Genomic DNA, 26,376 nt, shown 5'->3' with positions numbered 1-26,376 from the left:
CCTGAAACTTGCAGGCAAATGGATGGAACTAGAAATGATCATCCTGAGTGAGTTAACACAGACCCATCAAGATACACATGGTATATCCTCACTTATAATTGGACACTATCCCAACAGGGATGTCCCCTGAAAGTCTTCTCTTAGCAGGAGATTGGGATAGATGCAGGGACTTCCTATTGTGTCTGCAGGTGAGATAGATATGGGAGAATGAGGATATAGAAGGATCCAGAGGGTCCTAGAAACCTGCAAGAAGACCATCAAGGATGGCAGATATGGACCCATGTTGCTCTGCTCAAACTACTGTACCAACCAAGGACAATGCCTGCAGTAAACCCAGAACCCCTATTCAGAACTAACCAAAGCACAGACCATTTTCCATAGTTGTGTAGAGAGTAGGGACAGATTCTGAACTCTGGTGCCCCCTATTTGACCACTTTCCTTGATGTGGAGACCTGGTGGCATTCAAAGGAAGGGTAAGCAGGCTACCAGGATGAGTCCTGACAGGCTGTCATCATATGGTGGAGGAGGAGGCCCCCTTATGTCAAAGACCTATGGGAGAAGAATAGGGTGAAAGAGGGAGGGAGGGGGAAATGGGAAGATACAAGTGAAAGCATAACAATTTAAATGTAATCTGAATAAATTATTTAAATAAAAGAAAACAATCAGGAATATCTTCTTTTATTTTATTTAGTTCAATTTACTATATAAAATCTTCTTGCCATATTTGGAGTTAAAAAAGGAAAATTTCATACATACAAACACTGTTTATCATAATAGAACACTGATGCTTGTGTTTTATTATAATATAAACAAAATATACATTTAACAATTTTAATTATGTTATACTACAAAACTACATTTCTTTTAAAGTAGAGAGATTCAAAATTGATTGCTAACCACTGACAATGCTACATGTAAAGATTAAATGTTGCTTCCAACAATGTTTTTTTCTTTCCCAAAATGTTATTTTCCAGACTTTCAATGAATACTTCACATTCCAAATATTAAACAAGAGTTTTTTTAAAAAAACCTTTGCAGTCTTCTCTAGTTTGATTTTCAATGTGCAGAATCTGGGAATTTTAAATCTTATGCTGTTTTCAACCTCACACACAAACTCAAATAACAATGCTGTGATCATCTACTAGAGAAAAAAATATATTTCTATTAAAAAAAAGATCCTGTCTGCCCTGCCCAACCCTGCCCGTGGCTTTTCAATTAAAACACACTGAGTGCTACAATGTGGCATTCTGAGATGGAATTTCCAATTTCACTTTCATTTATCTTAGTGAATTATGAGATACACATTAGATATATATTTAAGAAAAAAATTATGTTTACTGAATGTTCTTGTATAATTATTTTTTTTCTTGTGAATGAAATAAGACATGTTGTCTGGGAACTCAATCTTGGTTATATTACTCCAACAAGCAGCCACTCTTGGCTTCTCTCTTAGGCCACTAACTCATTAGAAATAAGATGCAATAATGTAAATTGAAGAATTGAAGTACAAAAAAAAAAATCAAAAGTGTTACCATATTATGGCCAACATATCAGAAATGAATCTTACTTTAAAGAGAAGATGCTGGGATTACAAATGATACCTGGAGAGTTGCTGTGGCTTCTGCAAAATGTTGATTTCTTTCTATGACTATTTTGCATTTTGTTAGGTCACTTGACTATTTCTTCTGAAATGTTTACTCAATAATCTGCATGTAGGGTTTTGAGCTCTCTGGGAAAGAAAAACAAAGGACTTTACATAAATTGATTATTTAGATCATCCATGTCTAACCTAACTCTTAAAAGCCCAATAAATTAAATGTAAATAAACTAAGATGGGCATGATTCCACTTAGCAGCACGAATGACTGGAATAAAAATGCAGCAGTAACACACAAGGAAGTTGAAGAGGTGTATGGAAGACTGAGGAAAAATACATTAAAAATAGATAATTAGGTATTTTAAAGTCTTTTCTGAGGGATATGGTTTATTTTTTATTTGAAACCCTGAGCAATATTCTGCTTTTTCATTATTTCAGTAAGATTTTGTTCAACCTCTATGAAAAGGAGTATAAATTGATTTTATCAATTTAGAGTGTTCACGCCCTCCCAAGTGTTTTGAAAAAGTAAAATAAGTGTGGTGTAGATATAGTCTGTGTGTAAAAACACATAAGATTTAGCTCCTACTTTTATTATCTGACATTATTTTACTAATACTTTTGATAATGCATTTCAATTATCATTAGTAGTATTGTACACAAAGCACATGAAATGTTAAACCTTGGATGAAAAATAGATTTACAGAATGTTGATTGAATTTTCATTTCCAGTTACATAAGTAATCAGAAAATAGTTGGGGCAGTCTTATCTAGATAAAATTATTTTTCAGAAGTTAACACAAATGTTATAACCTTGTACAATTTGTCAACCCTATCCATATTTGAGTATTACTCTTTGATACGGCACAACCTAGAAGTTTTTTCAAAATGGAACATGCCCCACTGACATGTTTGCTCTGAGTTTGTAGGACTCACAGTAAACCAATAGGTAACCACCTTTGTGTGACACCTGATTAGTAGTCTAAGCATGACAAAGTGTTTGTATGCACTTCTTCTGGAAATGTAATGCATTCTGGTTTACTTATTAAAATTGTTCCTTCACTTTTACTTTTCCTTAGAATGAAACATCCACAAATATTCATTATTATAGGAGACCCACATATTTCAGTGTTATGCCTTTGTCATAGGTCCCTTGTACAATTAAATGAATTTAAAATACCAATGCCACTTTGAACAAAGAGATTGTTGGTCTCCTTAACACTGGTCTTTAATCACACAGGCTTCTCACAGCCTTCTTTCAAAACATGTAGAATGCGTGAGAAACAAGCAAGGTCTGTTGGTTCTCCAAAAAGCTGCATTCTTTGTGAGGAAGTGACTAATTGTTCATTTCACACTATAAAGGGCGTGAAAAGGCAAAACAGAGGACCGCTAAGGGCTTTGAGCTCTAGGAAGAAAGATGATTTCTGCAGAGACTGGCAGGAAAGCACTGTTCAGAGGGAAAGTTGAATCTGAAACATACTAACAAAATACAAATGGTATTTATGTTAATTCTGTGAGTTTGTTTTCTTTACAAGTGGCAGACTTACTTTTGAAACTGCTAAAGCAGTGCTGCTAGAAAGTTTATGTAGAGAAAAGGGTGTCAAAGAGTTAATTTAACCCTTCCCGTCATCAAAAACTTGCACTTATCCATTCATTTAACAATTATATATAGCCCCACTCCCGACCTTGATCATCTACTTAATACATATCGCTATGTATTACATATTGCCTTCTATTTATTCAAATATCATCAAATAGAGAATGTAAATGCAAACAATATACAGAATATGATAAATATTTAGAAAAAAGAGAACAAAGAAATACATTGATTATAAATAAAATATTGCCATCCCATATTTGTTTTTTACAAATTTTGCTTTCACTTGAACTTTTGCTAACAGTTTGTTATAATCTAAATTGTTTTCAACTGAAGCGTTACAAGTTGGCAGATACTTATACTCCAGTCAAAAGAATTCCATTGCATTCTTTCTACTTTGTGGTTTTCTTTCTTTTCGTAGCAATGTAAGTTTTTCTCAAAGCTGGAATTTATAGCTGTCCTTCTGTCTCCTAACAACTCCCATCTACAGATTAAGGTAACGTGTACATCATGTCAACCTTACCACATTAAGATATTGTACCCATTTGTTAAAACAGGACCTGTGCACTCTGTCCCTATAGTGATTAGCATATATACGTTCTAGAACATACCATTGGACTTCAGATTCTGTCTGTGAACCTATTTCTCTTGACCAATCACAAGGAATTTTGTTAGGCTCATTGATAGCCTCTCACGAGCCATTACTAAATGTAGCCCGGAACCTGAAAGAGGGAAACACACCTTTTTAAATTCCCATAGCCGCCTCCAGATGTGGGCTGCTGGCTCCCTTAAGTAAGCTTCTGTTATCCTGTTAGGAACATAAGCTGTTTTACTTTGTGACCTTTCCTCCAACTCCTGCATCATCACCTGTTCTAGAATGGAATGACTTAGCTCCCTGTAGGAACATGGCCAACTGATTGGTAAATTCCATGCTTAATGGATATGCTTGGGAATCGATCACCTTATTCGGTGGTACTGGTGTTCCTTTAGCTTGCTTATTGACATGACACTAAATTCAAAACATAAAACATTTACAAATGTAAGGCCCCCAAATTTTAGGACAATTCGTGACTCTGCTGATACAGGTTCTGTTCTCAGAAAGCTGGTTCAGATGATGTCCTGTCTACCATAGACAGTCTGTCGTCTCTACCATAGACAGTCTGTCGTATCTACCATAGACAGTCCTATTTAGCATATCGTTCTGTGCCCCAGTGAGACGTCATGGGAAGCAGGTATGAATTAGAGTAAGGGATGTACCAAACAGAAGACAGTATTTTACAAACAAGTAAATAATCCTCTCTTTAAATTAAATAGGAAACTATGTAGCCACGGCTCTAAGAAGCTCATCCAGGCCTCTGGGATGCCGGCGATTCCGTTTCTTCTTCATTTCCTGCATGTGCTTCCACTTTGGGCCGCCCTTGCTGCGCTGTCTCCGCTTCTCCCTGTACCACATCTGTTCACAGTACTGGTCCAGGCTGAAGTTTGGGCTGCTAAGGATTTGGATGTAGTCTTTGTATCTCAAGCGTGACTCAGCCAATAGATCCTTGACCTGCCCCTCCTGGTGCTCTGCCCTCTGGGTATTTTCCATCTGTTCGTTCTCAATGACATTCAGAGTCAGCTTCACCACGGTGTGGATGAAAGTGTGCTCCTGTGCTTTGCAGTAATACAACCCGGAATCCTTCTTCTGCAGACTTCGAATCAGTAGCCCATAGTCCGTTTTGATGATCCTTTCATCGGGTTTCAACTGCAGGTTGGAAAAAAAAATGTAGGTAATAAATTAGAAACAGAGAGCCACAAGCAAATGAAAACAGACCACATAGTTTCACTTAGATGAACCTAAAAGATATACTCTTCATCTGTCTGTCATCAAACATAACATTGTCAGCCAGAGTTGAAGATGGTTAAACAAAACGAAGGAAAAGAAAAAAATAAAATCAGCTGAAGTAAAAGCCCTCCAAGCCATACCCTGATTTCTCTACATTTGCATTTTATTTAAGTCAAATAGAACTTGGAATATATTTAATTTTTCTCTGCACTGTAAAGATAAGAAGGAAGCACTGTGAGAAACAATAAGGAAAGCCAAAGCTATTAAGTGACCTGTACAGATATTTCAGATGGAGATCAGTGGCCTAAGTTCACAGTTTCAAGGGAGATTGTAAGAAATCCCTTACATAGAAGACTCAGTGTGTGTACTATTTATGACAGACAGGAGAACAATGGTATTGACTCTACTTTCTATTTATCACCAAATAAATAATCTAGAGGGTGTGGATGAGAAAGAGAAAATGCACCTGTAATAGTGAATCGGAAAAACCAGGTGCTGTAACTGAGCAGGCCTGTGCTGAGAAAGCTAGCATCATTTAAAGCTAATTTCCCTATTATCATCAAGCTGTCAAGTGATTCATTGGACTGTGGCATTTGTAGAAAGTTCTACCATAGCTTAGATCCTCTGCCTAACATTTTGGTGTGATTTCAAGCGGGAGAAGGCACAATGACTAAAACAAAGCTCCCCTGAAATGTGATGGTCAAGTCTTCGAAGCAGTGCAGTGAGAGACAACTCTAATGTTAAGTTTGCCTGGCTCACAAATGGTGAGAATAATGCGCTATCTTCAATGTAGCGTAGCGGGGGCATGTTTATCAACACAGGGGCCCTCCCTAAGTGTGGAGTATTGTTGAATGGCTAAGCACGAAGTATAAGAATAAAACAACAACGACAACAACAAAGGAAACATTGAAAGTTTCCCAGCTTTCTTATCCGTCCCTGAATTGTAGACTTCCAGCTTATGGAAATGAAAGAGACATAAAGACAGCTAAATTAAATTTATTCACAGTGTGTGGACTATACTCCACATACTTATATGAAAAGAATGTCGGCGGGGCGGGGGGAATCTCCCTTATTCTGGAAATATGAGAAAAAGGAAAGAAACATCTTTGGCTAGCAGCCCAGCTAACTAACAACTATACGGCAAACCACCCCCTGTGCCAGAGAAGTGCAGCTGGCGGCAGGGAACCATTTGAGGCCAAAGGCAGGTCACAGCTCAGATCCATGGCTAATGAGACCGAATGGTCTCCAGACCTGCCTTACACAAGGCCCTGAGTCACAACATCAGGCTTTTGCTTGTTTGCTTGTTTGTGACCTTTCCTTTGCCCACTTGGTGAGCTAACTGGATATGTTTTCTTTGCCCAGTGGATTGAATCTAAAAGCCACGACAGGTTAAAATGCTATTATAATACAAACTAACCTCAAGTCAATTTACATTTTCAAAATATAGGACAGTGTTTCTCAACCTTCCTAATGCTGCTGTGACCCTTTAATGCTGTTTCTCTTCCTGCGGTGACCCCCAACCATAAAATTATTTTCCTTACTCCCAACTGTAATTTCACTACTGTCATGAGCTATAATGTAAATACTGAATATGCCAGCTAAGCATCTGAGAAATAATTCTCATCTGAGACATGATTCCTGTGAAAGGGTTGTTGGGAGGCGGGGAGTGGATCACACTGCTGAACAAAAATAGCACAGAACATGCATGTTTTCCTTTTAAATGATTTTATTGTAATTGTTTAAGAATACTAAGCATAATAGATCTTAGATCTCAAAACCCTAGCTCTATAAACTTGGATGCTGATCTCTTATATCATTTTATGATTCATCTTCCCCAATATTTGTTGTAGAAGTTTTGGGTTGTAATATATAAATATGTTTTTGTTTTAATCCCAGGTGTGGGATGGGGGGGGTGTCTTTAGTTTGTCCACAGCTGATAATTGTCTTCTGCAGGTGTGGTCTATGCCAGCTGGAGTTAGTTGCATGCTGAAGACTCTGATGGGTATAAAAAAGACAGCTTGAAGGGAGAAGACACTGGTTTGGAGGCTATTGACTGAGTACTACCTGCTGCATTTGCTGTTGACAGCTGAGGTAGGTATTGCCCCCAAAAGAACTTGATTACACTACATCCCCTGTTTCACTCTTTCTAACTTTCTTTCTCTCTTACCAAGGGTTGGCGGGTTGGAATGGAGATAAAGGTATTTAAGAACCCCAAACGAGTTTGGTTTGTGAAAAATCTAAGTCTACACATAAATATTCTCCCACCTATCCGTTTCTGCATAGTGCATGGTAGATTTAGAAGTTAACATGCGAAGTGTAAGTGGCATTGTAACTGCCGTGTTGCTTGAGTTGTGATGCCCAAAAGATTTTGTTTTGCTGTGTAGTTCTGTCACCAAAAATGATCTGAGGCCATCAGCATGACACCATACCTAGCTGCAATTCTCCTTTGTCTCGTCACCTCACAGATCTCCCTGGGGTCTGTATCTTTCCGTTGCTCAGGCTACATTCATGTGGCCTTTAGACACAATCACAGTTCTGACTAGGTGGGTTTTTTTTTTCTTGTTTTCTTTAATCTTCCAACAGGAAGAAATGATGACGCTAGCTTCATGAGCACTGGACACCACCCTATCATGGCTTTGTCTTTCTCTTTCTGCATCCTGTTTATGAAGCTTTGTCCTGAGACCTATTTCCCTTGTCTCCTTCTCACGTTACCTCAGTCCCTATGGGACTGTGCACTTCATAAACACCTGGCATTTCACTACTAGCTAATGACTCTTCATCTTCCCTTTCTTCCGTAGAACACTTTACCTATTCTTTGAGTTTTTGACCAACAGTTAAAAATTGAGCCTTAAAATTGTGTGAGCTACATGGATTGACCTAAGGTCTATTAGATTGTTTAATAAATTTTTGTTTCTCTTTTTTGAAGGTTCAGAAATATAGGATTAATGCAGTGGAATCTTTACTAAAACACATCATGAATCCACACACGTAGAAGATTCTTACAATTCATAAATAAAGATCTGTGTCCCAGAAATGAGGTATTTGATTAGAACTCTCCTGCTTTGCACTCTTTCTCTAATGCTTTCATTCGGGGCTGGGATAAGACCCAGCACCAGGCTACTTCATGCAGTGAAATGGCAGCACAGACAATTTAGAACGTCTATCTCTTCTCCAAGACCTCGTTGCTAGCTACTGATTAAAATTCACGAAATTTGTCTCCATTCTAGAAGTGCTAAGCAAAAACTTCCCTAAAATTTAAGAACCCAAACCATTCTTCACCTGAAGTCAGCTATCCATTTCCCTAATGTGGGCAAGGGTTATGTTCTTGGTATTGTTACATGGAACTCTTCAGTGAAAATCAATCCGTTTCCCATGGGAAGTGCAAAGAATGGTGAAGGTTAAGATGAGGGGTGCTTTAGTCGCTGACAAGAGCAGCTGGGAAGGCCTAAAATAGTCTTCAGGTCTTCGAGGAAACTACAACTTCAGGGATGCTCCATTCTCCAGACAATAGAAAATATTGCCAGAGGGAAACTAATATTAAATAAGGGAAAACACTCACAGAATGAAAAATAAGAAAGTCTATAAACCTGTTGTAAAAAGAGGGGTTATATGTAAAATAAAATGCTGAATACTTTTCTAATTTAATATGGGAAGAAGAAAAAAATATTGTAAGGAAAGTTTGTGTACATATTTTTAGTTTTTTCCAATTATGCTTGCATGGTACTACACAATGAAACATTTATTAAAATAACAGAAAATCAATAATTAATCATTTATAGGCAAAAAGCAAAAGGAAAAAATAGTGCTAAAGTAACTGGTTCAATCTTTTAAGAAATAAAATTTATACGTAAAGAACTGTTAGAATAAACTTTTACCTTTGCATAAATGTAAACCTTTAAATATAAGGAATAAGTATAAAATAACCTGGAAAAACATATTGATGCGTATTGCGGAAGAAGTTTCTAAGCAAAATAGTTAGAATATTATGCACTTATAAGTAAGAAGCTTTGCCTATATCAAATATGACACTTTTGTAGAAAAATTAAAAACTGTTAGAAAGAAAAGATATATAATTAATAGTTACATATAAAGTTTTAATATTGAAATATTGATTTCTGTACTGTATAAATGGCCTGAGGAAAATATTTTTAGGTGAACATACTAGGACTTCCCTAAACAATGTATACATAAGACACTTCACAGAAAATTAAGGAAAATCCACAGCAAAGAAACATGAGGATATTTGCTTACAAGTCCTATTATTAAACACAATGTACTGTTTTTCCAATTGTGAAAGGTTTCTTAAGTTGCACATGTGCTCTGTCTCTGTTAGGTGCATGTGACTTTCTGGTAATTTCGATGGACAAGAAGTATAATGTCCAGGGTCTCTGACTTCTTTAGGTTTTTGGATTTTGTACTACCTAAATACATATTTAGATATAAACATTTAAATATACTGGATCCTTTTTATTATCAGAAAACATGAGCAATTTAAAGAGCTTCTCTTTAACTGTGGGTTGTGTGTGGATGAAAGAGAGGTAAAACCGTGGTGTTTAGGCTAACAGGAGGAAGCAGAAAAAGGCTCCAAGGGTAATGTTGAGTACTGGAACTGAATAAACCAAACTATCACTCATGCCTATCTTCACTAAGTGGTCTCCTGGTTCGTTGTGTGTTATTGCAAGTTTAAACCCGTTTATTTGCTTTCATAACAAAAAGAACAAAAGGGAAGCAGAGACCTACAGATGGAAAATGCAGATACTTGAAAATGTTTTAAAAACATTAAACTCCACCAAGAAAAAACAGTACGGCAAACAGCATGAAGGATGGCTCCTTTTCTCCATTAAAGCTACCCCAAAGTTCAACAGAAGCTCAGGGACTGCCCATTAACCTGCTAGCTACAGCCTAATTGCCATCAGTTTCAAGACCAGCCTTTTAAGAAAGTCAGCAGATAACTGACTCATGACATCCGCAGTGGCACCCAACTGCGATGTGGCTCAGTGAGGAAATCAGCTCCTCTTGGCACAGCATAACCTGGTGACAGCATCTGTAGCCCAGGAGATCATGGTCCATCCCTGGGGCTTTTTATGAGAAGAGGAAATAGTCCAAGCATCGACCTTATGCGTGACGCACAAAAGGCATCCTGCAGGGCAACATGCTTCAAGTGCAGCAGGGATATTGTTTTGTTCCTCAACTCAGGAAGCACTGCTGAGGGTCCTGGACAAGGGGAAACTAACTGCCATTTGCAAAAACAGATGAAAATACCAGTTGAAACATTACAGGGAACATACGTTTCATCAAAATTCAATATATGGTATTTCTGCTCCATTGAAATTCATGGAGCATGGTACCATCATGATATGTGATATAGTACTGGAAGGTATATTAAAATAATGCACAGATATTTCAGAAAAATTAAGAAGGTAGTCTACCATAGGCAAATATAGGCATCTACAACTGGTATAATACCTCAAGTGTTTCATTCTAAATGTCAGATTTAATTTGCTATGCAGGACAAATAACTTTCTAAATAAATGCATTTAATAGAAAGAGAAAAATCACACCCCAGTAGCTATAAAATCTAAAACTTGTTTCAACTCATGTAAAATTAATATATGAAAATGTAACTAAATTGAATATGTATCTTAAGTAGACAGCTTTTTATATTTCTTAGATAAAGTAAGATAAAGTAAAAGGGGCTACTATTTTGCAGTGGAATAATCATTACTCTATCAGATACAGTTCAAAATATAATAGAAAAATAGGACAGAATCAATATGAACATTGTGTATATCACCTGTATTATGTTAGAATTTATGAGTAATGATACCGAATTTGATTGATATATGACCTTATAGTGAATATAGTCAATGGACATATGTAAATTTCCAGTTTTATGTATTTAAGTATTAAACTTCAGTTAACAGAGATAAAAGTAATGCTTATATTTTTTATTTTTCTGTTAATGTTTTTAATACAGACTTGTGATTAAAATATGTTATAAATATTTTATGACATAGACAAGTCATATTCAATAGGGCCTCCAGAGCAACATTCAACTCAGAAAACATCTATTCTGAATTCCACACTCAGTTTTTTATTTACCATACTGATTTTAGTGTCATATGTGAACTGTAAATTCTAAGAAAATATCACTAGAATAATTTTTTTTAATTCATATTTGTTTGGGCCTGGGTGTATGCTGTGCCTTAGAGGTCAGAAAAGGGCACTGAGTCCCTTGTAACATGAGTTACAGCCAGTTATGAAACACCCAGTGAGGTTGCTGCGAAGTGCATCTGGGCCCTATAGAGGAGTTAGCCAGTTCTCTTACCCACTGACTCAGCTCCAGCTCCACACTGACCTCTTATTTGTTCTTAAATAGTAAATATAACAACAATCATATCTACAATTATCATTTGCTTCATAATATTGAGTGTGTAAGACTGCATCAAGCAATCTTACTACATTCTATAACATATGATATATGTCTTAAAATGTTTATAACATATTTCAATCTCAAGTTTATCTTAAGAAAAGTAACAGAAAAATAAATGAATAAACATTTCTTTTCTTTCTATTGACTTAATACGTAAAATGGAAAATCTGTATATCTAAAAATACTTATACAGTTGTTCCTATGATACAATATAATGGGAATATATATTTCTGAAAACTCAGCACATTTCATTTGTAGATGAAACTAAATTAAACTCAATTTTAGCTAAAATTGCGAGGTGTTACTATGGTTATGAAAATGTTGTGTTCTCATCTTCAATTAGAAATTGTCTTGAAATGTCTTAAGGAATAAAACATTGAAAGAAAAATAATATGAATTTATTTTAAAAGTATATATCAATGTTACATTTACATTAAATTAGCCTGTTCTTATCCCCAAACAGTCGCAACCTGTGTCGTTAGTGAGCATACATTTCATTTTAATCAGGCAGTGACAAGAGTGCTCGATGGCACTAAAGATTGTGTATCTTTCATAACCAATGGCTTGAATTCAGACTGACAGCAGCATCCTTGCTGATGATAGCTTACCTCCTCCCGATGCTCCTCTCCTGGCCGCTGGATGTACCACTCAACAGAGGCTTGTTGGGATTTAGGTATACATTCCAAAAAGGTTGAATTAAATTCAATTCCGAAAATCACCTTTTCATCAGCTGTTTCATGACTAATGCCTAGAAAGCAAACAGAACATTGGAGATTAACCTTGACCTTAGTTTAAAAGCAATGGAAAATAGACTGATTCAGAACAGATGCCCTCAGGGAAGAGCCATACACATTATTAAAGAGAAAGCAAATTCATGGGTAATACTGTTACCTGAGAATCAAACAATGTTCAACAGAGTGATGTTAGAACTATATCTGTATTACCCTTTTAATTTTTAATTGCAATATTATAGTTATTTTAAAGAAATGACAATTTACAAAATGTAACCCTTAACATTGTGTCTCTTCAGGCAGATCTGGGTCCTGGGGTCCTCCTCAAACTAAGGCACCAGCCAAGGAGAAATAGGCAGTAAACTTCGAACCCCTACCAAGACCTAGCCGACGAACACGATATTCTCCACTGTTGAGTGGAGAGTGAGATCTGATTCTCACGTGAACTCTGGTGCCCCTTTTCTGACCATGTCCCCTGGATGGGGAGGCCTGGTGGCACTCAGAAGAAGGATAGCAAGTTACCAAGAAGAGACTCAATAATCTTAGAGCATACATAGGGGGAAGAAGTCTCCCTCAATCACAGACATAGGGGAGGGGAGAAGGGGGGAAGTGGGAGGGAGGGAGGAATGGGAGGAAACAGGGGAAGGGCTAACAATCAAGATGTAATATGAATAAATTAATTAAAAAAAAAAAAAAAAAAAAAAAAAAAAAAAAAAAAAAAAAAAAACATTGTGTCTCTTAATAAATTTTGTCTTTTAATGTCATATCCTATTCTTAAGGTCAAATCACATTCCATTAGTTCTGGAAGAGTAATTTGTGTGTGTGTGTGTGTGTGTGTGTGTGTGTGTGTGTGTGTGTGTGTGTAAAATATGAAATATATTATGTATAATATTATATAATAATATTTATTTATAATATATTTAGTATATATAATTAAAAATAAAATTTAAAAATTCCATCCAGAGTACTAAAAACTGGGCTCCATGTGGAAAATAAAATTTGTAGCTCAAATTATTCTAGGAAAAATAATGATGAACTGCACAGCCTGCCTCAAACACACACTTTGTCATGATGTATTCAGATATTCAATTCTACAGATGGACCAACTTAGTATTTTTAGGCATCAGCAAAAGACTAAGGCTTATGGAACGTAGGGGAACCCCAGAGGAAACCACACAAAACAGACCATCAGATAGATACAGGAGAGAGAGAGAGAGAGGAAGAAAAATTCACATACGGTGGGCCAGAATGTCTCTCTGAGGAACTGCTGTAGCGGCATACAGGGAACGAATATGAAAGTGGAGCTGTGTGAGCTCTTGAGAGAGCAGGGGTTGATTGGTCCTTGTTAAAAGTAGAGAGCCAGTGAGAGAACTGGGAAGCATTAGGGGAGCGAGGTTTACAAATGGACTGGCACAAGATAGCCTAACAGGGTCTTACAAGCCAGGAGGAAAGCTGTGAATTTTCCACTCATTATCTAAGAAGCTGGTGAAATGTTTCTGCAATGGCAGTGCCATAATCTACTGGAGTTTTAAAAAAAAAGATTCTGGATGTTGAGTTGATTACAGACTAGAGAGGAACCAGGGTGGCAGCAAGGTCATTGGAAAACAGGCTACTGATGAGGAACAGCAGCTTCATTGTCACTGATGGCAAAAAGAGTTAGGCTTTAGAGTCAGAGGACTATCCACAAGTGGTTGCTAGAATGTGAAAAGGCAGCACCGGTAAGATTGCCAGCTGATTTTCAACTCAGCTCAGTGAGTGATGGTGTTAATATGAGACAGTTTGCAGAGCATGAGAACAAAAATTCATTCCCAGTCATTCGCTGTGGATACTAATGGACATTCAAGTGCATTTTTTTTGTTTTGTTTTGTTTTTGAGTAGGAATACAGACAACTATGCTAAGAGGAAGGAAAGTTAACCGTGAGTTTGAGAATCAGGTAATAACATCTATTCCTATACCAAGGGAAACAGACAAGTAAACAATGAGAAAGTGGCTTGAGGTGCTCCCACACTGTCAGGAAGATGAGAAATCACAGAAGGTGCAGTTCGCAAGATGAGAGGTCCACCAGAAAGACGCAGCACCACAGCAGTGTAAGTGTGCAGAATTCCAGCTCTCTGGTGCACTAGTCCTGTCTCTTGGCTTTCTGATGTGGATTTCCAACCACCACTAACTCAAGCTAACAAGGAAGTAGAGGCAGCTCACAAAACTTCCTAACTGGTAAGCATCAGTGTTTAAAAGAGAAAGAGTTGCAGATTGTATAAAAGTTGAAACTGAGGATTTGCAATGGAAGAATTTGCCAGTGACCTCAACAGCAATGGAATTTAAAGAGGTCTTGTGCAATGGTTTATAGCAGAAAAGGGACGTGGCGAAAGAGAGGCAATTACTGCAAGTGCCTAAGGGATGACAGTTCTCTGTTCATTCTCTTTGTGCCACTTGTCATCATGTGACATAGTATTTATTTTTCCTGTTTTATGTTTGTACTTTACCATAACAGACACCTGAATATAGAGTCTGGGAATACACAGATAGTATTCTGTTCGTTACCATATCCTCAATACTCAAAGCGGCTCCTAGGATATCTTTTTATTTATACGAGTCAAGAATTGAATTTGTAGAATTCAATGGTGTTCACTGAACAATGGACATAAGAGCAAGTCACTCCCACATTAGAATAAGGAGATATGCACCCTATTTTATACCAGAACTTTCTTTGAAGAAGGATGAACTTATGAGTTAGAAGCTCTGCTGTGTTTTCCAATCAAGAAATGACTACTGGATCATCAGTTATAAACTATGAAGAGGTCATTTTGGGTCAGTAACAAAGTGATGAAGGAATCTTTCTCACCCTAGGCACGACTTGTGTGTGTGTATATGTGTGTGTGTGTGTAATCTCAGCACTTAGGAGTCAGAAAAGGGGAATCTCAGTGAGATAAAAATCAGGCTGGTTTACATAGCTAATCAAGTGCCAAGGCAACATGCCAGACTACATAGTGAAACCCTGTCTCACAATAAATAAAAAAAATCAAAACCAAACCAAATGAAAATACCACCAAGGTGGGGATTTGAAAGTGAAAGGCCATAAGTAAAAATTGGAAGTTGTCTATAGTTTTTAGATTAAGTTGTTCCCATGTTTCAACTCACTCACAGAACCTTATCTCCACAAAGCTTTTTCTCTACTCATATTTTTAAGACCTTCTGTTTTGTGAACCTTTTCTTCCGAACAATATAGCCTCTAGCGATGTCTCCTATATTACTAATTATACCCTATGACTTCTCCTCCAAAGGGCATAAGCACTCTAAGGAATTTCTTTGTCTCACAGTATACTAAGATCAATTAAATGCATATGGATTTCACTCAATGCACATTTACTCCTTGAATGTATACAAGAATAGATGAACATAAACAAAGTACAGACTACCTAAAACTTTTTTTTTCTAATAAGTACCAACATTTTTATCAGACCCTTCTGGGAGGTCTTCGAGTTTACTCAGGATGCTCAAAAATTTGGGGCTAAATCCTTGTTTGCCTCTAACAAATTCTTCAAACTTTACAAGGGTGAATACGGCACTGAAGAAGAAACATGCTATGGCACAGGAATTTAAAAGACATATGAAACAAATCATGATTTAACAAAAGATTATTCAGTTAGGCAAGTAGACAAGGAATTGGTTTATGCAACTCCTGTTGCTTTTCCAGAATTTAAGCATTACACAGAATGAGACAGTCATATATATGGTTGTTTAGATTCATATAGTAACTGTAAAAAGACACAGGAAGACCAGGCTTATCATTTTTAAGTGGTAAGAAATGTGTACCAAGTTCATACTTACTATCTTCTATGTCCCAGCACTGGGTGATTGGGTCCCCATACTTCACATCCTGGCGTCTAGCTCGCCTACAAAAAGAAGATTAAGGTAATTAGATCTTCAAAAATAACGGGAATATCGAAGGGCTGTGTCTCAAGTTAACACTGGCAGACGCAAACTAGACTTGAGTTACTGTGCAAGATAAATGCCGGTCTGCGTCCCTATCAATCAAACATTAATTTAGATTCTTGTGGTAGAAAAGTTCCAACACAATAAAACCCTGTTTTGCATTAAGATGTTCAGAATTCCATTTAACTACTGAACTTTTTTCTAACTTGACAAATTATTCAACAGAACAGGTTGGACATGACTAGGACCCAGGTTTATATACAAGACACGAGAATAACATTTCTTCCCCTCTTGCCTGTCTGAATCATAAAATAAAAAAGTGTTCCAAGGAGTAGGAATATACATATAAACACAAGGATAAATACTAGGCTCACTATATTATACATTTCATTTAATCAATTAAGTACAGCCAGAAACAGAACTACAAGTTCTGCATGGCAAACATGCAGACATGTTATTATTATCAATATACATGTAACTAACATTTTTCTAGTAATAGTGAAAATAATAGAAGAGATTTTGCATTATGTCACATATTTTTCTTAAGAAGAATCAATATCATATTTTTGAAAAATGATGCATTTCTACTCAAAGTATGTCTTAAACTTTAATGTAGTTTCATTGTATTTGCCTATTTTTAATTTTACAGAAAAGGTATTTTAATACCCACATAAAAACCTAATAGCTGTACATATTAACTTGCTGTTATATGATATTCTGATAGCAGTACAGTATTCTGACAGCAGTAGGATGCTGAACTTGAGTTAAATGTATTTATCTCTCTAAATTTTTTTTTTGCAAGAAGAACATTCAAAATTCCTTCTGGTTTGTTTGAACTCCCCAGTATAGTGCTATTGACTGTAGTCTACACTGCCACAGCCCACCAGAATTTCTTATTCCTTTCTGATAGTTTTGTTAGGTCCTGTAGATCCCTCCTTCCCTAATCCTCTATGCAGGCCATGCTGTCAGCTCAGAGATCAGAGACCAGCAGTAAACTTTCTCAGATGCTCAAGGTGCTCCCCAGGGCCAGAGCTGACCAGATGACAACCTTGAAAAAGAGTCATCCATTGTATCCATCTGTAACCTCAGATGGACATTATGTTAGGTAAGGGAACACATCACAGTGGCATGTCTGTAAGATCAGAGATACAGTCTTGGGAAATACAAGTTGAAAAAAATTATGACGCTATAAGGTACATAAGGTCATGAATGTTTTTAAATCTCGGCTTCTTCAGAAACTGGATCAATTAATCAAAGAGAACATTTATTGCCAAGTAATGAGCACTCTGGCTTTTCAGCTTCTAGAAAGGAATTCCCCAAAGACTCACTAGGATGAGTGTATTTTGGGCAGAAAGTTTAACAAAGTGTTGGCAACTTTTAATTTTTAATAAGAATATTTACTCACTTATGTTTAATTTAGGGACTTGAAAGAATACAAAGTGTGTTTCAGTTTTAACCAATATTTGCAGATGTACAGTAAGTACCTTAATCTTTGAGTCCTAAAATTTAGAATTTGACAAATCAGTGAAATATTTATGTAAAATAAATGTCCATGTGGTAGTGAAACAAATACATGCACGCCATTTAGAACATCAAACACACAAAAACATCAAAAATAACATAAAAAGGAAATTAATCAAAAGCACACATAATTTGTTGACATTTTATCTAAAGGAACACATATTTTGAATAACACCTTATAAAATAGTTACTAATATATACGTACAAACTAATGATGGTAAAATATTCATGTAACATGGGTATTATTGATAAGCATTCATGTTATTTCTAATTAGTTTGCTATTTAAAAAGTGTCAAAATGTGTCTCTTTACAACTCTGGGTAACTTTTACTTGTGTGTGTAGAATAAAACAATGCTTAAGCATTCCTGACCATTTCCAGGTGTTTGTAAAATAAAAAGCTACAAATGTCAATGACACAGTTTGCTGTTGAAGATTATCTGAGTGACAGAAAGAGAAAAATTATAATTATTATGGTAAATATAAAACTGAACCAATTCACTAGATGAATCATGGGCTATTTCTGCACTTCTACTAACATGTATATTTATAAATGGCTTACAAAACAATAAATGTGAATATGTACATATTTAGAAAGTTAGAATAAATATAGAGAAATGTAGTTAATAAGAACAATTTCTGGAGGTAGACAGAATGCCATTATGTAGCTCAAGCTATTCAGAAACTCATGGCAGTCCTGTTGCCTCAGTCTCCGGAGTTGTGGTATTACAAGTATAAACTACCATGGATGATGTTAAGATAAAATTTAATGGTATTTTACACCAATGGAAGAAAACACTGTACAAAACTTACCAGATTTATAAAAATCCACATTGCACAATTTCAGAGAATCTGATACATCTTCACAACGTTAATTTAATAAAAAATGATTGGACCTTTTAATTACAGTATTTCTCCCACAGATCAATGGTGTTTTGTTTTGTTTTGTTTTTAACTTAAACTCCAAGACAAAGCTTTCTTGTAGAAAATTCATCATGTCAGAGGGAGGTATGGCCTGACCTTTTGGAAGTGGGTGCATATCTAGAGCAAGCATTTCCATCCCAAGCACAGTAAGGGTCTCTGGCCAGACAGCAATCAGCACAGGCTTTCCCGTAAGTGTCACATCTGTGCAAGGAGAGCTGAACCAATCCATCCCAGGAACCAACATACAACTGTTGCTGAAAATCAAGAAGAAGAACTGAGTCAGCAGTGTTGCTCACCTTAGTCTTGAGAACCACTTTCAGAAATACAGCAGGATAGCTCTAAATCTGTTGGCAGGTATCCCGCTACCTGCAAACACTTGTGCAGAACATGAGGAAGAGTAAGACAGCTCAACTTCTTCTACCCCTAGCCAGACACCATTTTGAATATGTCCGTACTGAAGTGGACAATATTCTAGAAAGCTAACATAGGTTTGCCAGTAACTTAAGAAGGTCAAAAACCAGCTGCTAGAATGTAGAATTGTGATGTCAGAACCTTTCTTAATTATAGAAGTTATAATCTGGAAGCTTCTAGCAAGCACAGACACTACAGGCAATATTGACGGTATGCCTCTGCCATGCCTCTCAACACAAGATCTGACTAAAAGAGACTCCTGACATTGTCTCTTTTTAATTAGCTATTTCATTTTGGTAATGATGAACTAATCCTAAAAAAACAAAAAAACAAAAAAACAAAAAAACAAAAAAAAAAACATATGGATTAAAATTGGGAAGGTTGAATATTTGTTATCTCTGTGTGAACATCACCAAGTAGAATTGAACAATTCCACATCACAAAGCAAAGGCTGCAGGATACTGGAAACATACTGAATAAATGACACTTTGAAAGTCAGTTCTGAAATTCCTGCAATACTCCCCATACGCACCCATTTGTGCGTCTGCAGCAGAGGTCATGAGAAGGAAGAGTAAGGTAGGTGAATCAATCTCACCATGTGTTTTTAAATAACTTGTGATCAACTCTAGGGGACCACTCTAAGCTTTTAATAAAGGAGGGACCTCACATAAAGAGAAACGTGGCATAAAAAGCACAGGGGTTCTCAACTTATAAAAATTGATCTTATACTTTATTATCTGTTACGTTCTGTTAGGGCTTTCATATCACTAAACACAATGAATCCTGTTATCTGTTTTTCCACAGTTCTCTGAAGGGCTTATTTTCATCAAAATTATATTTTACTTTCTATCCATGCAACTCTAATCTGTTTCCACCTGCTTCCCACTGCAGAGGCCTTGGCTTTGGTCTGTGTCATTGCTTTCTTAGAGTGTTTGCAAGAGTTCTATTTCCTCTGATGCCAGCCTTTCTGCATGACTCTCACCTCAGCAGAGGATCCACTCCATCCATCTTCCATAGACAGAGCTTTATAAAATGTCTTATCGTGACATTTCCCTGCCTAAAAACTGTAAGGATTTTGTCCTTAAATTGTTAAACATCATGGAGGACAGGTAGAGTCTAACATACTCAGACTGGCTTCTCCAAAGTTATTTTGAACTTCCTTTTACCCTCCACACACATATGTTTGGGGTCAAATTTTATACACACTTAATAGAAACAGGTGTAGACTCTTATTTTTCACTCTATGCTTCTGTTTATTTATCTGGTTAACTATAACACTATTCGTGACTCGGTTTATCTATGTCTTTCCTCATGACCCTTCCACTGATCTTTCTGGCCCCTTTTCTATGTACTTCTGTCCTTTGTCTTTCTGGCATATGCTTCAGTTATTACTCTCCATTGTTGGTATGCTTCTCCTTCTGTCAGCTTCGCCCAGGGCTTCCAGAATGGAAATGAATGCTACTCCAATCATGCCTAGCTGTATCTCCAAAGAACAAAAGCAGGGATTAGAGTAATAAATGTTATTTAATGAGCAAATCATTGACAAAGACCTCAGAAGGAAGCCAATTTAGAATTTCTTCTACTAACTGGGCAACCAGGCTTGATTATAGCAAAACTTTAATGTAGATACTATATTATCAAATTACTCTCCTTAATCTTCAGGGTGTGTAGAGAGATGAAATGGTAGGTCTAAATCTAGTCAATTGAGATGTGGATTATAACACCAGGGAGCTGCAAAATCATAATATATATATCATATATAAAATCATATATATATGATTATTAAAATTGGCTACCATTAACAAATTGGTTTCTTAAACATTGGCATATAGCATTATATTTAAACTTAAAGCAGGATGAGGATATATCAGTGGCAGAAGAGATAAAGTACTTGTCTAGTATCTGTAAGGGCTTAGGGTAAAACTCCAGCACTGAAAAGAAACAAACAAACAAAGGAAGAGCTTTTGCTCATACCTATCAACAAACACAGCACTCAGGAGGTGATATGAAAATAAAAAGAATGTGAGCTCTGGACCAGGCTGAATTAGGTATATTCACCCCAGAAGAACTTATTAGCTGGCCTAGTATGTGGAAAACCCTGGATTCAATCCCAAGCATCACTCATTAAATAGAATAAAATTAAACTCATAAAGAAACAGGAAGCTTTTGAATTTTGTTGTTGAGAGAATTGATCCCAAGAACTAGTTATTGAGTAGGGTGGGAGGGTTGACACTTCAATGTTGTGTAACAGAGTTCATATTTGAAATCCATGATTCGTGAATTAAAAATCCTTCTCCAAATCCGTGACTGGCATCTTAAATACATATCTTATGCCTTGAGCAGATACAAGCTCAGGAGAGCAGACATCCACTCATTTCTCTGGAGCCAAAGTAAGGGAGCACACACTATTTAATTTCCAGTCTACTCAGGCAAGGTTGAAACTATGACTTCTAATCAATAGGAGGAGAAACAAGCAGCCTCAACTTTCTGCATCGCTAATGATTTAACTCCCAGTCTCCAGTTTCAATAGATTCTGCAAATGCACTTTGACTTAGAGAACTTCAGGCTTCTGAAGTTAATGGTAAAACAAAAAATAGAAAGTACCTGCTTCAGGGACAACTCCATGTTCAAGATGGCTGTTGGATGCTGCAAACAGAAGTAAAATATCAGTGAAAGCCATTCACAGCTTTATATTAATCAGTATGTTGTCTTACCTATTACTAAACAGGGCTGTTCAGACTCTTGATGAGAGGAGAAAATGACCTTATTACTTATTATTTTCCTGTAGTGGGTATTAATTCTACATTACTAGATATGATGGAATGCTTAAGGCAGTATGTCAGAGAGAAACTAACCGCATGAGGAAATGCCACGTTGAAACTGCATTTTAGTTATTCACAAGTTCTCACCTTGTTCTAAATCTGCTTATCGTGAGGGGCTAGTATATAATTCACACTAGTGCTGACAAGAATATCTCCATAATTATTTATTGCTCTGTTCTGATCTATCTAACATCAAAGATTTAAAACATGTTTAAGTAACAGAGTTTTGAAGTTATAGTACTGTTTGTTGATGATAATAATCCTTATGTGACACTGCATGATACCAAGGTATGCAATTTCATGATACGGGTCTGATTTTATTTCTAAAGGAATCATAGGCACAAATATAAAATCAACCGAACATAAAAAGCAGAGCAAGGCTCTTCTTGGTAGCCTGCTATCCTTCCTCTGAGTGCCACCAGGTCTCCCCCTCCAGGGGACATGGTCAAATGTGAGGCACCAGATTATGTGAGAAAGTCATATCCCACTCTCCACTCAACTGTGGAGAATGTTCTGCCCAGGAACAGTCATAGGGGAGAGGAATAAGGGGAAAATGGGAGGGAGGGAAGAATGGGAGGATACAAGGGATGGGATAACCATTGAGATGTAACAAGAATAAATTAATAAAAAAATAAAAATTAAAAATTAAAAAAACAAAAAACAGAGCATATAAAAAAGATATCTTACATATCTATTATCTATCTAGTACTTATTTGTTACTGCTTTTATATACTAATTGACAGAGATTTAAGAATATCTATGAAAGAAAAAAACAAAGTAAAAAGTTAGTTTCCTTTTTTTTTTAAAGGTTATTCCAATAATATTTTGTTGTTCTTATTTTTAAAAATATGGCCATGCCCATCAAATTATGTTTCGGTGTTTGTTTTGTTTTTAATTGCATTTTACTCAATAAAGTTGTTAAAGAAAGAACAGAAACATAAGTGGACAACAGAATTTAAAGATGAGGAGAGAGGACAAAGGAAAGAAAGGAGAAAAGCAGAGGAGAGGAGAAAACGAAGACAAGAGGAAAAAGCAGAGACAAGATGAAAGAAGAAAAGGAATCTGGGTATGTAACTCACTGGTGAGTTGTTTGCTTGTGAAAGGACCCAGGTTTCATCTCCAGCATAAAAGAAAGAAAGAAAGAAAGAAAGAAAGAAAGAAAGAAAGAAGAAAAAAGGGATGGAGGGAGAGGGAGGGAGGGAGGGAAGGAGGGAGGGAGGGACGGAGGGAAGGAGGGAAGGAGGGAGGGAAGGAGGGAGGGAGTGAGGGAATTGGATGAATGGGTAGGTGGATGGATGAATGGATGGGTGGATGGGGGATTGCATGTGGATGGATGGATGGATGAGAGGAGGTTAAGAAGAGAAGACCAGGCACCATAAGCACCTGGGATAACAGTTCCTGAGATAACAGTGAACCTTTGACTCTAGCCAAGTCCCAAAGCAGACGATTATTTCTCATGCACTTGTGTGCGTGATAGAAACTATTTAAGCCTCTGCTTCATTCACCGGCATGTTTGGCATCAGGTTTTCCCTTAGGAGCCACCCAAGGTTTTGTTTTGGTAGTGCCAGATAGCAGGCCTTGTTCTTGTTAACTTCTTGACCACTACTATCATCACAATGTAAACAGGATCCTGCAAGCCCCAGCATGATAATTAACTTTAGCTCTTCACAGTGGAGGACTTCACTCTCTGCAGGCAATCAATGTTCACAGAGAAACAGTTTTTAATAAGCATTTTTAACGAAACAAAAACATATTTTCTAAGAAATGCAGCCGTACTTCTTATTTTTTTTAGGAAATAACTCTAAATACCACAGAGTAGTTACAAAACAATGCCACACTAAATATATATTTATTGTTAAAAGCAGAACTTAAAACAAAACAAAACAAAAAACTCTTCCTGCAGGCCTATAACTCTCTTTAAGAGGTGAGAGGATTGTATGCATAACTTGCAATCACTAAGTCTTTTTCTCTTAATCTGTCTCTCTCTGTCTCTCTCTCTCTGTCTCTCTCTCTCTGTCTCTCTCTCTCTGTCTCTCTCTGTCTCTGTCTCTCTCTCTCTCTCTCTCTCTCTCTCTCTCTCTCTCTCTCTCTCTCTCTCTCTCTCTGTCTCTCTCTCATTATAGTAAACTGGGGCTCCTACACATGATTCATTAAACATTTCCAGGTTTTTTTCAGATTCATTTGCAAAGTACCATTCATAAAGTAAAAAAGCATCTGTCTAGTAAGAGACCCCAGACTTTTACTCAGTGTGGCAATTTCACTGACTATATTCTTGAGGAATGCAGTAAAGAGAGGCAGCTCGGCAGCTTCTGTCTGTGGTATTCAGCAGAGGAAGTGCGTGCCTTTCCCACTTGCACATGACCTGTTCCAATGCTTAGGCCAGAAAAACAGCTGAAGTTTGCTTCCAAGGCTTCTCCAGGAAAAACAGGGAAAAGACGAAAGAGACCAGTGAAAAGCACTGAGCAGTCATCCCACCCTCTGCTGGAGCCCTGGGACCCTTCTCACCTTGAATACCTGAAGCTCCTCCAGTACCACCTCTTCCATATTCCATTTCTCCTTGGAAATGCTGACAACTTTGAGGACTGTTCCAATGTCTGAAATAAAAACACGGACCCATAACCTACCACTTCTACTTGAATAATTAGTTGAATGCGTATTCCTAGAAATCTCAAATGTTCTGCTTGCATTTTCTTCTAGATCCTTTCTAAGAAATCTGTCTAAATAAAATAGTGAGGAATGAAAATATGTATGTGAAGAAATGTATATGATATTGCCTTTCTAAAGTAGGTACTTATAGAGATTAAAAGGAAATATCACATTATATTTGTAACTACATATATATGACTAATTTTAAAATTAATTGAAATAATAGAGGAGAAACAAAGCTTTTACTCATTAAACTATGTTAAGATAATATATATTTTTTCACTACCATAATATTTATTTAGCAATTATATGTGATTTATGATAAATAGTAAAAAAAAAAAAGTATATAGTCTTTTAAAAATGTTAACAAAGGTACCAAAAAACACTGGAAATTTTTCCATGAGAAAAGTAACTCTAAGCTCTTTCACATACAAAATGCATTCAGAAATATTTGTAATGAGGTAAAAAATAAAGTTTACTCAAGTTATTTCAATTTACACTTAAAACAAAATACAAGTTTAATAATATACAACAAAATGGTGTTTAGTATACTACTTAAATATCTTATAATGAATGCAGTGTGATTGTGTATCATACAAGTATAGAAAGAAATCAAAACTACCCAAGGAAAAATCAAAGTACAGTTGTTACTTTACAATTAATCCACTGAAAAGAGGTTTTTATGCTCCTGAGCAGTGGGGCTGGAAAATAGGGACATACAGAATACCTCTATATGTAGAAAATTTCCTAGATTATTTAAAAAATGACTCTAGTATGCTCAAAACTACTAAATACATTTTTAATTTTTACAATTAAAAAATTTACTTTTAAAATGATCATCGTATTTTTCTCAGGAAAGGTTAGGTAGTACCACCTAGTGGCTGAGTGTTGGCTATGGTAGTGAACTGTTAGGGACCTAAGAATGAGCTTTGGCTGGACACTAAAAATTAAATTTAGCTCATGAGAATTAAAAGCAGACTAATTAAAGTTCTGGCCCTTAAGTAGTCATCTCTGTAGTCTCAAAAATGGAACATCCCTTAGATTATCTGGGTTTTGCACTTGTCATCTGTAATGGTAGAAATCAGGCCCAATAGCTGTCAGCCAAAGACCCTAGGAGTTGTGCTAGAGTCGTTCTCATAATAAGCCTAATATTGTTGAACCATTGTAGTACTTGAGATGTAAATAATTCTAAAATCATTTCACATTCTTAAGAACCTGTCCCAATAAAATATCTAGTATTTAAACTTATTAATTTCTACTACAGAAATGCTTAGTTCATGTAGGAGAAAGTTTCGAGGGTGCATGCTGTCTTTACTGCCACTAAAACAATGTGATTACATAACAATTTTTGTAATTTTGTGAATCGCCAAATAAGAAATATTTTCTATGTAAAGTGTACATGTATATATGTACATATAAATGTTTGCATATATATGTGTCTGTATATGCATATATATTTCTGATCGTTTATTAGCACAGGATATACAATTTTGGAAATCATTGGTAAGGTATTAACTGATGTTTATTTGTTATATATATATGTATATATATCAGCAGATAGATAGATTAGATAGATGGATGGATGGATAGACAGACAGACAGACAGACAGATAGACAGAGAGATAAAAAGTCCCTATGTATTCCTTAGGGAGGTCTTGGGCTTCTGATCCTCTTCTTTAGCATTACAAATGCTGAGATTATAGGCATTCACTACCACACCTGGCTAAAAACATGTTATTTTAATCATTTTATGATTACAGCATTGACAAGTAATAAATGAAATGGCACAAATTACAGGAATAAAGATGCACAAAATTAATTTTAATCTATAAAATTCATGAAAAGAAAGCAAACTTCGAAAAAATTTTATTTGAAGGTATTTATAAGTAATACTTAATGATTCCAAAAACCGCCTTTAGGCCATCAAGTCCCTGCTTTCCA

General features: G+C 36.3%; 1 protein-coding gene and 1 long non-coding RNA gene across 8 annotated transcripts in view; one reads left to right on the top strand and one right to left on the bottom strand.

Moving 5' to 3' along the window:
* Positions 1-661: 661 nt before the first annotated feature.
* Positions 662-26,376, bottom strand: part of SEMA3D (semaphorin 3D) — a 195,419-nt gene continuing 169,704 nt past the window's right edge. For all 5 annotated transcript variants that reach the window (XM_084787581.1, XM_084787578.1, XM_084787577.1 and 2 more), the window contains 6 exons: positions 24,295-24,383; positions 21,572-21,613; positions 18,653-18,810; positions 16,009-16,073; positions 12,057-12,196; positions 662-4,934 (listed from right to left, as the gene is read on the bottom strand). In XM_084787581.1, the coding sequence (XP_084643707.1) occupies positions 4,509-4,934; positions 12,057-12,196; positions 16,009-16,073; positions 18,653-18,810; positions 21,572-21,613; positions 24,295-24,383 (920 nt within the window). In that variant the 3' untranslated portion in view covers positions 662-4,508. The remainder of the gene's footprint in view (positions 4,935-12,056; positions 12,197-16,008; positions 16,074-18,652; positions 18,811-21,571; positions 21,614-24,294; positions 24,384-26,376) is intronic.
* On the top strand, positions 4,854-24,314 carry LOC311600637. 3 transcript variants are annotated; one of them, XR_014780297.1, is made up of 4 exons: positions 4,854-4,955; positions 6,969-7,106; positions 22,705-22,870; positions 24,199-24,314. It is a non-coding gene; the product is annotated as an uncharacterized lncRNA (long non-coding RNA). The 3 variants fall into 3 exon arrangements; XR_014780298.1 differs by lacking the exon at positions 24,199-24,314 and having other exon boundaries at positions 22,705-22,952; XR_014780299.1 differs by lacking the exons at positions 22,705-22,870; positions 24,199-24,314 and adding an exon at positions 7,942-8,963.

Source organism: Acomys minous, assembly GCF_964271855.1.
Source record: "Acomys minous genome assembly, chromosome: 6".
Lineage (NCBI taxonomy): Eukaryota > Metazoa > Chordata > Mammalia > Rodentia > Muridae > Acomys > Acomys minous.
This window is presented reverse-complemented; position numbering and strand designations above follow the sequence as displayed.